We start from the raw sequence: 12320 nt of genomic DNA on the forward strand, positions 1-12320 counted from the left end.
GAAGGGAGGGAAGAGTGAGCTCCTTCTGGCGCGGGGGGTGGGAAGAAGGAGGAAGGAAAGAGCTAGCTCCTGCCAGACCTGGGGCAGGGAGGCACAGAACATGTCCCCCCAAAAGGGGTCAATGTTAAATTTCTGCACATGCCCCTGGTGGGCCCAATTGGTAATTTAGGAAGTCTATGCAGGAGAAGGAGAAATGGGAAACCTGAGATGCTCCAAAGCTTTGCAGAACAAGGAGTGTTTGTGTGTGTGTGCGTGCACGTGAATGTGTGCACACGAGAAAGAGAGAGAGAGAGCATGTGAGAAAGATGAATCTATGGTATATATGTGGAAAGTGGGGTCTCTGACTTACAGTAGAAAAGTGAACAAAGAAGGTGCAGTACAGTGGGATTTTCAGTACATGTACTATGGGGAAATGGGGTAGACTAGTGGATAGGGGAAAGTTGTTGTTTCTGGTCTGTGTATGGAAAACAAGATGTGATATGTTATGGTTGTGTGATGTGGTGTTCACCCCACACTAGCACTGAAAGGGTCAATGAGGCTCAGAAGGGATTAATTAATCAGTTAGACCACACCTGGAGGAGAATTAGTCTTGATAAGTAATCCCTGATTAAGGATGGAGTCCAGCTGAGCAGAAGCAGGCCCAGCTCACATAAAGCCATGCAGCAAGGGCCGAAGGAGGCTGCAGTCACTCACTGGGCTTAGAGAGGGAAAAAGAGAAAACCCAGAGGGAAAGTTGATGCTCTGTGAGCCTGGCCCTGAGGGATGGGCATACCCAAAGAGATGGTGGAGTAGGAAACAGCTCAGGGAAATAACAACAAGGCTTGGGACAGTGCAGACTTGGCCATGCATTCAAGGGTCCCTGAACTGGAATCTGGAGTAGTGGGCAGGCCTGTGTTCCTACCGCCACTGGGAAAGTTGCAGTATTAGCAGTGAACTAGAAGACTGCCTGAGATAGTTTGTATGGAGAAACTTTGATACTCCAGAAAGGGAAAACTATAATGACCTGGATGGAGGGCTACACCATGAAGAAGGAGCAGCCAAGTCCAGAGAGAGAAAGAAGTATGCAAAGGGCAAACAACAGTAAGAGGAGGCTGGTCGAGAGCTAATCCTCAGGTGAGCCACAAAGAAGTGCCTGCCCCCAGCGGTGAGTGGAGAACCTTGTGACAGGTCCTCTGATCAAGGAGCATAGATGGGATAGAGGAGGGCCAAATAGCTAGTCTGGATATGAAGGGTAAGATGCTTAGCATAATGAATGGATGGGTGAGCAGGAGGATAGTCTATGATTGGGTCTATGAGCTTAATGCAGCACATGCATGGTACTTTATGGGAATGTGTAGCCCACATTGGTTACAATCTCAGGGGAGTGGCTTAAGAGGGATTTAAGGCTAGATAGGGATACAGGAATAGAGTTAAAGATGTTTTTATAAAGTGGCATATCTGACCTGTACACATTTAGTTCAGAGATTTCATGAGCTGTGAGTATAGCAACCTTAAATATTGCAATGTTTTTTGCTGTTAAATTTTATTGAGTCTGTAATCAAATTGTAATAATTATGACTGATTAGCATGTGGCTCCTGGCCATGTCAGCCAACACAGTTTATGTGGTCACAGAAGGAGGAACGAGAGGTCAGAGAAGTAGGAAGAAAATCCGAACTTTGTCTACCTGAGAAAATTTAGGGTGAGACTTTTGAAAGCACTCACGGTTGGCCTCACTTTGCTCCTACTGAAGTCAAAGGTAAATCCCTCGTTGACACCAGTGAGCAATTAGGCCAATACTGAGCCCTTTGACAATCCCAGGGTCAACCTTTGATAACAATGATAATCTCAGCAATGGATGATGGTTTAACTCCATGAGTAGGCAGGAGCAGAGTGTGTTCAGTACTACTTTAGAAACTCTGGTGGAACCTTGCTCATAACATGTTTAAGTCCACAAACAGCTTGTGTACTAACTCCTAGGGCAGGGGTGGGCAAACTATGGCCCGTGGGCCGGATCCAGCCCTTCAGGGCTTTGGATCCAGCCCGTGGGATTGCCACCCCTGTGGTGTCGCGGGCTCTGCACTGCTCCCAGAAGCGGCCGGCACCATGTCCCTGCGGCCCACCATGTCCCTATGGCACTGCCCCCCACATCTCCCCTTGGCTGGGAACGGGGAACCACGACCAATGGGAGCTTCGGGGGAGGTATCCACAGGCGATGGCAGCGTGTGGAGCCCTCTGCCACCCCCCCCCCAAGGGCCTCTTCTGGGAGTGGCCCCGGTGCGCATGGCTGCCACCCTGGAGCCGCTCCAGGTAAGCGGTGCTGGGCTGAAGCCCACACTCTGAACCCCTCCTGCACTCCAACCCCTTGCCCTGAGCCCTCTGCCACACCTCACACCCCTCCTGCACCCAACCCCCTGCCCTGAGCCCCTCCCACTCTGCACCCCAACCCTCTTCCCTGAGCCCCCTCCTACACCTTGCACCCCCCTTCTGCCCAACCCTTTGCCCTAAGCCCGTTCCTGCACACTGCACTCCCTCCCGCACTCCAACACCCTGCCCCAGCCCTACATTCATGGCCCTGCATGCAATTTCCCCACCCAGATGTGGCCCTCAGGCCAAAAAGTTTGCCCACCCCTATCCTAGGGAGAAGTCAGTGATGGGACTAAAAGTCCTCTCCTGTAATAGCTGCAATTCTTGAGCAATTCTTGTTTAGTTAAGGACAACAGCTTTTATATTTTATTCCTACTATTTTAGCTACTTTGGTTTGCTTCTCGAGAAGTCTAATTAGCACGTATGGCTGCTCTGCCTGAGGAATGAAAGCTTCTTTGTCTATCAGTTAGGAGCCAGTCAGAGTTGCAGTGAGTTATTTGTTCTGTACCTTGGTGAAAGCTTTCACAGCTGTGTGTATTGTCTGTGCTCTATAAACAAATCTTCTCTTCAAGCAACTTCCATTTAGAAAACACTTCAGCAATTCAAATGATTAAGGCCAAGTCTACACTAGCACTTATGTTGGCAAAACGTTTGCTAAGTAACCTCTCTTTTTGTAAGAAGAGGCTTAATACTTAACAGATAGTCAGAATTAAACTATTTTAGAAACACACACATAGTTTATTGAAAGAAGGATCTTTCTCAGCTCCCTTCTAAGTGGTTTTACTTCTCACAGCTCAAACATTCAATGGGGTGTATCATCCCCTCCCTGTGATAAAGCTCAGTGGAAGGAACTCTTCAAGGAACTCTTTGCAGAGAGTCTCCCACTGGCTAAATCACAGATTGGGAAAAACAGGAAAGCACAGCTAGAGATGAATAGAGATCTTGGAAAAAAAGACAGGCAGGTTACAAGTGGGTCACTTCCTACCACTGTTTTCCTTCCTCAGTTTCTGGTCCCAGACAAGGTAAAAGAAAAATAAAACTGTCAACCCCAACCAGGCTCAGCATATAGTCCTATTTCCTCAGAAAGGCTTCTCCTGCCCATCTGTCAGGAACCTTCAGGGTAGGTCTGTCCTCCTTCTCAGCCTCTCCCTTCTCAGCTGGGTTGCTCCCTTTTCAACTCTGCCCAGTTGGAACATGCTCTCCAGGACCGGAGGGCAGGGCTAGCTGGACCCAGTATTGTTATTTAATCTCTTCCAGCCCAGTGTGGGGTTTCTATATTCCATTATAAGCCATGATAAACTCTGGATGAACTTGGTGGTAAGTGTTAAAAATAAAAATAAAATAAAATAAAAAAGGTCTCCAGTATCTACTCTTTGGTTTACGAGGCTTTGCAGAATTCATTACCGTTCCTCTCATGAGCTCCTTGAGTTTACTTAAGAAGAGATGACACTGCCAAAAATTAAGTTTAGTTCTATACACCATTGATTGCAATCACTGGAGAAGGTCTGAAGACCTTTTAACTAGAAAATGCATCTGTACCTTCTGAGGCCAAACTCTACCCTGGTTTACTCGACTTAGAAATGTGCTTGCCTTTCTTGAAATCATCATTTTCTCTGTATACAGCTGTACTCAGTATATATTGTTTATTCTGTATGTGAAGACGCTAGGTGACTGTGGGCTATAGTTGTTAACACATATCAGAGGTACAATTATATTGGAAACCCGAATGCCTTGAGAGTGTTATGATGCATGAAGCTTAAGGCAGTGTGAGAAGCATGTAAGAGGTGCAGTTAATCAGTGTTACTGCCCTACTTGCAGAATGTCATTTGCTTTTATGAAAACATTTTTATCTTACTGAAATAAAACATTTTAGTGTAAAGAATTCACATTCTGATTGTTTTTGAAATAAAGTACTGCATATATTGGGAGCTTTAACTATTGGCATTTTCAGTTCTCTGCTGACAGATATTAGTTGAAATGTGAAACCGAATGCACAAGTGAGAGTTCTCACTCTTAATTGTTGGCTGCAGATGACCTTTCCACATCTGGTTCTGTGGAATGTGAGACTGGATTGGACAAAATAAGAAAAGTGAAAGATGAAGAAAAAGTTAGTATTCTAAAATCCTTCAATCCCTACTCTGCTTTCAAAGAAAAATCAAGGGGAAAATGGGATCCAAAAGCCAGAAGTAGAAATTTACAAGAGCCAAGAGAATACATGGGTCAGGAGACTGGTAATTAACCAGAGATGGAGACTTTCATCTCTATAGTGCTGAAATGAATCCAGCTCAGAATGCTAGCTAACAGAAACCGTCACTATATAATTGCCACATAGCTGTCTATTTGAAATGAACAGGTGGTCTGAAATCCAGATCCTAAGTGTCTACATCACAACTACCCCTCCCCCCCCACATCCACCTGGCATTAATTGGCAATTTCATTGGTAATTTTAGTGAAGAGGATGAATGGACATGGAAATGAACTAACATTGCTCCCCTAAAGGCGCGGTTCTTTCAAGTCAGAAATGAGACCGATTGATGGAGAAGTATGGTGAAGTGTGCATTGTAGCTACTTCTGCTCTATCTGTTTTGTGGATAAACAGAACACTTCATATCCAGGGCTGACCAAGAAAAATTCATGCAATAAAACTTATATGAGAAAAAGGAAGACAGTGGCTCTGACTTCCTCCCTGCTTTGGAAGAATGCTTCAGAAATTTGCCTGGGGTATGGTTCCACTCTGGAAAGCAACTTTGCAAAAATGGCTTTGTGGGTTCCATATTCATCTCTCTCAATGGTCAAATGAGCTCATTTAAAAGTGGAAAATGTTTTTGTTTTTTTTTTTCCTAACTGCCAATCATACAAACCTTCCCTGGAATCCAAGAGTCAAGCTGCAATATTTCTGCCTCATGTATGTCTGGGAATAAAGAGATTGCAGTTGAGATTTAACAAATCTGTGGATGATGCACAAATCAGAATAGAATTCAGCACCCTCTCCAGAGCTGCTTTGGTTCTGCAGTACTAACAGGAGTTAAAATCAATACAACTTTAGTAAGTAAAGCAATCAGATATCAGACTGAATCCACAGAAGGAGCAGGCCTATTGAATAAAAAGCTGTTATTTTCACATAGTCACTTTTCAGAGTAAAAATGATCTTTAAGTTAGGGAGAGTTGTGGGAGGCCACATGATTGGTGAGTGGGTATCTATGAAAAATACCAACCACTCTCAGAAAGCTACAGTATGAGAAATTAATTTCCTTGTGTGTAACATAAGCATGCTACCAGGAGTAGTTTTGGTGCCTAATACTGGAATAAAATATTCCCAAAATAGGAAAGGATGTTGCGAGATGGGGATGGACAATGAGTTTTGAGATGGGTAACCAAACAATGGGTTTCTAACTTTATTCTGATTTATAGATAACTAAAGTCATTAATACACATTTACACACAAGCACCTAAATGATCTTGGAACTATCCAAAGTCTGTCCATTGACTTCAATGGGCTTTGGATCAGCCTGCACGTGCATATCTAGACCTTTTGTCTCCTTGCCAGAAAATAACTTTCTCTGTCTTTATTCTATGTCAGGTGTTAGAAAATGTAGAGACAAAAGTACAGTGACACTTACCTGAAAACATCATCATGTGTTGAAAGTTCCTGGGAATCTTTTGTTTTCGGCCCAAATTCAGAATGAAAGAAAGTGGATATATGTTACATGCTCTTGCTATGAAAACTGCCACCTATAATGTTAAATGTGAGATGCTGAGGAAAATGGCGGGGGAGAAACAGGAAAACTGAACTAACAAACTTTCTCCAGGTGAATATCTTGAATATGAAGTTAGAATAAACACAATATTAAATGTCTGAGCATAATTTCAGATTTGAGATATCCAGCCACATTTTCATTATGGACCCATGGAGGGGCAGAGTTTAGCTCTCTCCAAACATCTTAGTTTTGAGCTCCTTATCCTATACATCACTTCACTCACGGTGCATTGACTCATCACATATGACTACATCTTCAGCCCTTCAGTAAAATGCACACCATAAATTATTCCAACGGAAATGGCATTATCTCCTTCAACGGCAATTTAGGAAGGATAGATGTACTTTTGGACATAATTACACTCTTATTTCCTCAGATTTCATGTGGGCTATATCTTTACCTTTACCTCTTTCCTTTTTTTTTTCTTTTGTAGACTTTAGAAAGGGATTTTTATATTATCCCTCTGTGTTTTTTGAATAGATATTTTAGAAAAATCAGGACAAAAAAATCATAACTAATTCTATATGGAAACCTTGCTATAAGGAGGTTCCTTCCTACCCTCACCTTGTGAATCCTAGGGCTCAATTATGTCTGTAAGAGCCTGAGACTTGCTGTGGATGAAAGAGGAGGTGGTGCACCTGAGGCTAGGTCTACACTACCCGCCTGAATCGGCGGGTAGAAATCGATCTCTCGGGGATCGAATTATCGCGTCTTGTCGGGACGCGACAATCGATCCCCGAATCGACGTGCTTACTCCACCAGCGGAGGTAGGAGTAAGTGCCATCGACGGGGAGCCGCGGAGGTCAATTTTGCCGCCGTCCTCACAGAGGGGTAAGTCGGCTCCGATACGTCGAATTCAGCTACGCTATTCGCGTAGCTGAATTTGTGTATCTTAAATCGACCCCACCTCCCCGTAGTGAAGACCTGCCCTGAGTGTCTGGAAGCATTATGCCTGCAGAGTCCAGGAGCAGGGCACAGTGCCACTGGGGGCTTGGGAGAGCACACACATCAACAGCAGTTACTACACTTGTAGATCACATAGCCCCTGTACGTCAATCTAGCATAGCCTTGCACCAGCTTGTTGGCCCACAACAAGAGGGCATCATTGGTCATAGTCCCTTTGCTGCTGTCAGCTGTAGCAGTCCTCTATTGCTTAGGTTAGGGGCAGTCATATTATACTTGCCTCTGTGTAGTTATGGGGGTACCAGGCTCCTTGAGGCCTTTCTGCCCTCTAAAATAACCTGTGTTGGGGAGCCATAATTTGGCTTTTAATATCAGTTTGGAAGTTACATATAAAAGGGAATGCAACCAAGCAATAAGTAAAGTCCCTGCTTGTGAAGTTATTGCAATTCATCAAAAACTGACAAGCAAAGGGCTTTTGTTCAGAGGGAGGGGAGAGGCGGAAAGGAGTCATTGTGTGGCGTTCCAGACTGGTACCTGGCACTGAGGAAACATGAAAGAACTAAGGGCAAAACCTCCATGCCATGGCCTATATGACATCAACATCAATGGTAGTTCCATGTATGTAAAAAGAATATAAGAAATGAGAGATTTGCCTTAATCTTTGCACGTTGTAACAGGTCTGCAAAATGTTACAGTGCATGCCAACAAATCATCTCCTTAGGTCTGTTAAGAGAGTTACTGAAATGTACATATTAAAACAAAGCCAATTGCCTGCCTTCCTCTTCAATTTGAACCCTACAAAGCATTTATTTTTACCATTTAAAAAATACTTTTGTTTACTTTATTTTAATTTTTTTTCACCCAAAATAGTCATTTTTGAAGATACTAAAAGCAAAGGATACAAATGCCCCAAATATAAAGAGAGCATTAAATATATGATTTTGGAATGTGAATAGTGCAAGCCCCATGTAACAGAAGATGACATTCTCGGCCAAGAAATTCATGAACTCGAACAACTGAAACAAAGAGAAACAAAAACCATTATTATGACTCGTGTCTGTAACTGGCTGGTGTTTGTTACAGAGTCTAGATTAACTTGGAAAACAGGCACATTAGATTACAGGGACACTTACAACTTGAAATCCAGTCTTTCTGAAGAGTTTCACTAAACTATAAAAATAGTTTGTTATTACACTATTTGCTGAGTTTCCGTGGCAATGGTTGTAGTTTTACAATGACCTTTTCTTGTATTTTTACATGTTTTCCTCCCCTTCATTGCCATATGAAAGTCCCATGCAAACAAGGGAAAACTGGCTAACTAAAGTCTCAGTCCAACTCCACTGAAGGCAACGGAAGCAACACTTCATTTTACACTGGCTTCAATGGGAACTGAATTGGGCCCTTGACTATTCAAGTGAATACTGTGAAACTAACTATGCATAAAGTGCAGTCAAATGTGTGCATGCACACACACACACACACACACACAGACAGACAGAACTTTCCCCCTAATCTCGTTCAGTTATAGCAATCATAGGCATTACTTGTGGCAATAAAATTTCAGACAGAAGTGTGATTTTTAAGATGATGAACTAAAAAAAAAGAAAAGTTGTCTATGATAAAACCTCAAGAGTCTTGTAAATTGGACCATTTGGACACAGCGGTCAAATTCTCATTTCAAACCAATCTATTTAAGGAATCATTTAAACCTGTTACACAAGAATGGCAAATAATTTAATTGTTATAACAGGGTTTCTTCTGTGAAACAGACCAATAAATCTATTTGTCTTGAGGGGATGGTCCTGATCGCATCAGGAGACAATTAGCTTTAAAGGGAAAATATAAAACATAAATCTTCAGTCTGCTTCCATTCCTGGAGAAACTATAGACAGTGTCCCCAAAGCAACAACAGAGTACAGAAGCAGAGAACTTTACATGCCTGTCTTCTTCAGTGCAGAAACCTATTGAGGCCAGTGGGACTCAGTGTGGGCTTGGGAGTCAGTGCTAGCAAATCCAATGCAGAATCAGGGCCTAAGTTTGTAAATTCTGCATACAAACATATATATCCACTCTACTAGGATTGTTACTATGGAGACATTACTCTTTACAGCCTCATTGGGATTTATGTATTTTTTGTAATATGTTTGGGGGGCTAAAAATAAATATCAACTACCCAGTCAGTGAGGACTAACAAAGGCAAAACCATTTAAAACAAATATTGGAGGTAAAGACCCATATAAATGCAGTGCCATGATGCAAGATAGTTTTGCATGCAGTGGCAGTACCATCAATTATATTGAGCACACATACTGTGTTCCATATTCAGTGCTGCATCATTCAAGCAAATATTGTCACACCCATATAATAGAAAGCACATCTTGTAATATGACAATGAGAACCCTCTGTGTTTTGGTCAGAATGAATTTCAATAGCAAAAAACTGGAGATGGGGCCAAATCCAAACTGTGAGTCCAAACAACCCCAGGCACTGGAACAGTTTGGATCCAAAGCAAAACTCTATGGCTCAGACCCATCACTTTTATTGACCTTTATTCTTTCATTTCTCTGTTCTGTACTTCATTTTCCCTCATATTTTATTTATGAACTTCATCACAGGATTCATATTCTGAAATTTAGCTTAGCTATTGGGGTGAGAGGAGGGCAGCCTTGTGTTTCAATGCAATGATACTTTCACTCCCTGTTTGCTAAAAGCCACTCAGAGTTTAAAGACAAATGATCAATTATTGCTGTATTGGACAAACATGATTTCTGAAGTTAAATTAACCTTTATGTGGTAACCAAATTCCCATCAGCCACTCCATTGTCCTATATTTTTATGAAGGTAAATAGGCTTTGCTAAAACCAGATCAGTTCAAAACCTCCTAAAATTCCTTCCCAATTGCCTTCCCGTTTAAATTCAAGCTCCTCACTGTTGCCCTCAAGGTTCTTACCAGTCTAAATCTCTCTGACCTCTCACCTCTTATTTCCAAGCCCTATTTGTTCAGTCCAGGGCTGCTAGTCTGGAGACAGTTCAGTATTCATTTTCCACTCCGTTCCATGACATCTTTCAGGCTTTCTGCGATGACTTCACTTCCTTTCCTGACAACATCCACTATGTTTCTCCTGATTCAAGGTACTTAATCCCATAGCTTCTAATGGGCAGTTTTAAAGAAATCCATGTGGCCCTTTACTATGTCTGTTAGCATCCCATGTCACAACCTACTCACATTGTCTTCACCCTGGCCTTCCCTCAGCCTCTTCCTGCATCCCTGTAAAGCACTATGGTCCTATATACTATTCAGTAATAAACAATGATAAAAATCAGGCCAATGATCTGTCAAGTCTGACAGCTTACAATGGTAGGATGCGTTTTCATGGTGGAAACAGTTTAAACACATAGGAGAGTGCTGTCTTTCACTAGGCTGCTTATTTTTTTTAAACAAGTAACTTTAAAGAATCACTTTTAAAGCCGTCTTTCCTGGGAAGTCTCATTGGCCTGGAGAGTGCCCAGAGAGAGCATGGTACATACTAACTTTATCCCATCCAGCATTTGTGCAGTCACACTTTCCCACCCACTATAACTGTATGTACAAATGGCACTGTGACAGGTTGGATCACAGAAACCCCCCTGGGAGCTGCCACCCGATGTGCAAAGACTACCCCTGCTTCTGTTTTCCCTGCCAGCTCAGGACTCCAGCACCCTGTCTTGCTGAGCCAGACACTCCCGTCTGGCTCCAGACACAAACCCAGGGTCTGAATCACTTGTCCCAAAGATGCAAGTTTACCTGAAAACAGCTCACAGTAGTGTGCTTGTCTTTAGCACTCAGATGCCCGACTCCCAATGGGGTCTAAACCCAGATAAATCTGTTTTACCCTGCATAAAGCTTATGCAGGGCAAACTCATAAATTGTTCGCCCTCTATAACACTGATAGATATGCACAGTTGTTTGCTCCCCCAGGTATTAATACATACTCTGAGTAAATTATTAAATAAAAAGTGATTTTATTAAATACAGACAGTAGGATTTAAGTGGTTCCAAGTAGTAACAGACAGAACAAAGTAAGTCACCAATCAAAATAAAATAAAATGCGCAAATCTATGCCTAATAAAACTGAATACAGATAATCTCACCCTCAGAGATGCTTCGGTAAGTTTTTTCTCAGACTGGACACCTTCCAGGCCTGGGCACAATTCTTTCCCCGGTACAGCTCTTGTTGCAGCTCAGGTGATAGCTAGGGGATTCTTCATGATGGCTCCTCTCTCCCCTTGTTCTCTTCCACCCCTTTACATATCTTTTGTATAAGGCGGGAACCCTTTGTCCCTCTGGGTTTCCACCCCCCCTCACTGGAAAAGCACCAGGTTAAAGATGGATTCCAGTTCAGGTGACATGATCACATGTCACTGCAAGACTTCATTACTTACTTGCCAGCACACACATATACAGGAAGATTCACAGGTAAATACAGCCATCTGCAGACAATGGGAGTCATCAAGATTCCAAACCATCCTTAATGGCCCACACTTTACATAATTACAATAGGCCCTCAGAGTTATGTTTTATATTTCTAGTTTTAGATACAAGAGTGGTACATTTCTACAAATAGGATGATCACACTCAGTAGATTATGAGCTTTGTAATGATACCTTACAAGAGACCTTTTGCATGAAGCATATCCCAGTTACATTATATTCACTTATATTTTTATAAAACCATATAGACTGCACAACGTCACAGGTGCCTTATCTGCTTCACATTCCTCTCCTGCCGCAACTGAGTACAGATCTCAAAGAGCACTCTCCATAGGAGTTATACAGAGCGTGTGGAATCCATGCTCCCCCCCATTCCCCATCTTCATCCCTATTCTAGTTAAGGAGCTTTTCTTCACATCTGAAACTGAAGGAGTACTTGTTCTGTGTGGAACTGGCCTAGATCTCAGATGAAAGGATACTACTGTGTGTGCAGCTATCTTAGAGGCGGGGTGTGTTGATGACATCTTGAAATGGGGACCAGAAGAAGGCAGAAACCAAACCATACAAAAGCAGAAAGATTTTGAACATTTCATTACCTGAGTACTCATTAGGGTTGCCAGATACTCAGTTTTCAGCTGGAAAGTCTGGTCAAAAAGGGGACCTGGCAGTAGGTCTGGTCAGATGTACTGACCGGACACCAAAAGTCTCGTTACCGTGGGGGACAGGGAGGGTAGGAGACAGGTCATTAACCTGTGTCAGCCCCTGCTCAGCCTGGGCCACTTCCTACCTGCAGGCAGGCTGCTTGTCAGGGTGCAGCAGCTCCTGTCCCAGCCCTGGAGCAGAGG

The 12320-nt window shown here is 42.9% G+C and overlaps 1 protein-coding gene across 1 annotated transcript in view; it reads right to left on the minus strand.

Annotated features, from left to right (window-relative positions):
* SLC9A9 (solute carrier family 9 member A9) overlaps positions 1 to 12320 on the minus strand; it is a 332485-nt gene that overhangs the window by 125055 nt on the left and 195110 nt on the right. Inside the window, exons 10-11 of the mRNA XM_034781731.1 lie at positions 7908 to 8021; positions 5965 to 6076 (exon numbers count right to left, since the gene is read on the minus strand). Of these exons, the coding sequence (XP_034637622.1) occupies positions 5965 to 6076; positions 7908 to 8021 (226 nt within the window). The remainder of the gene's footprint in view (positions 1 to 5964; positions 6077 to 7907; positions 8022 to 12320) is intronic.

Source organism: Trachemys scripta, chromosome 9 (assembly GCF_013100865.1).
Source record: "Trachemys scripta elegans isolate TJP31775 chromosome 9, CAS_Tse_1.0, whole genome shotgun sequence".
Taxonomy (NCBI): Eukaryota; Metazoa; Chordata; order Testudines; family Emydidae; genus Trachemys; species Trachemys scripta.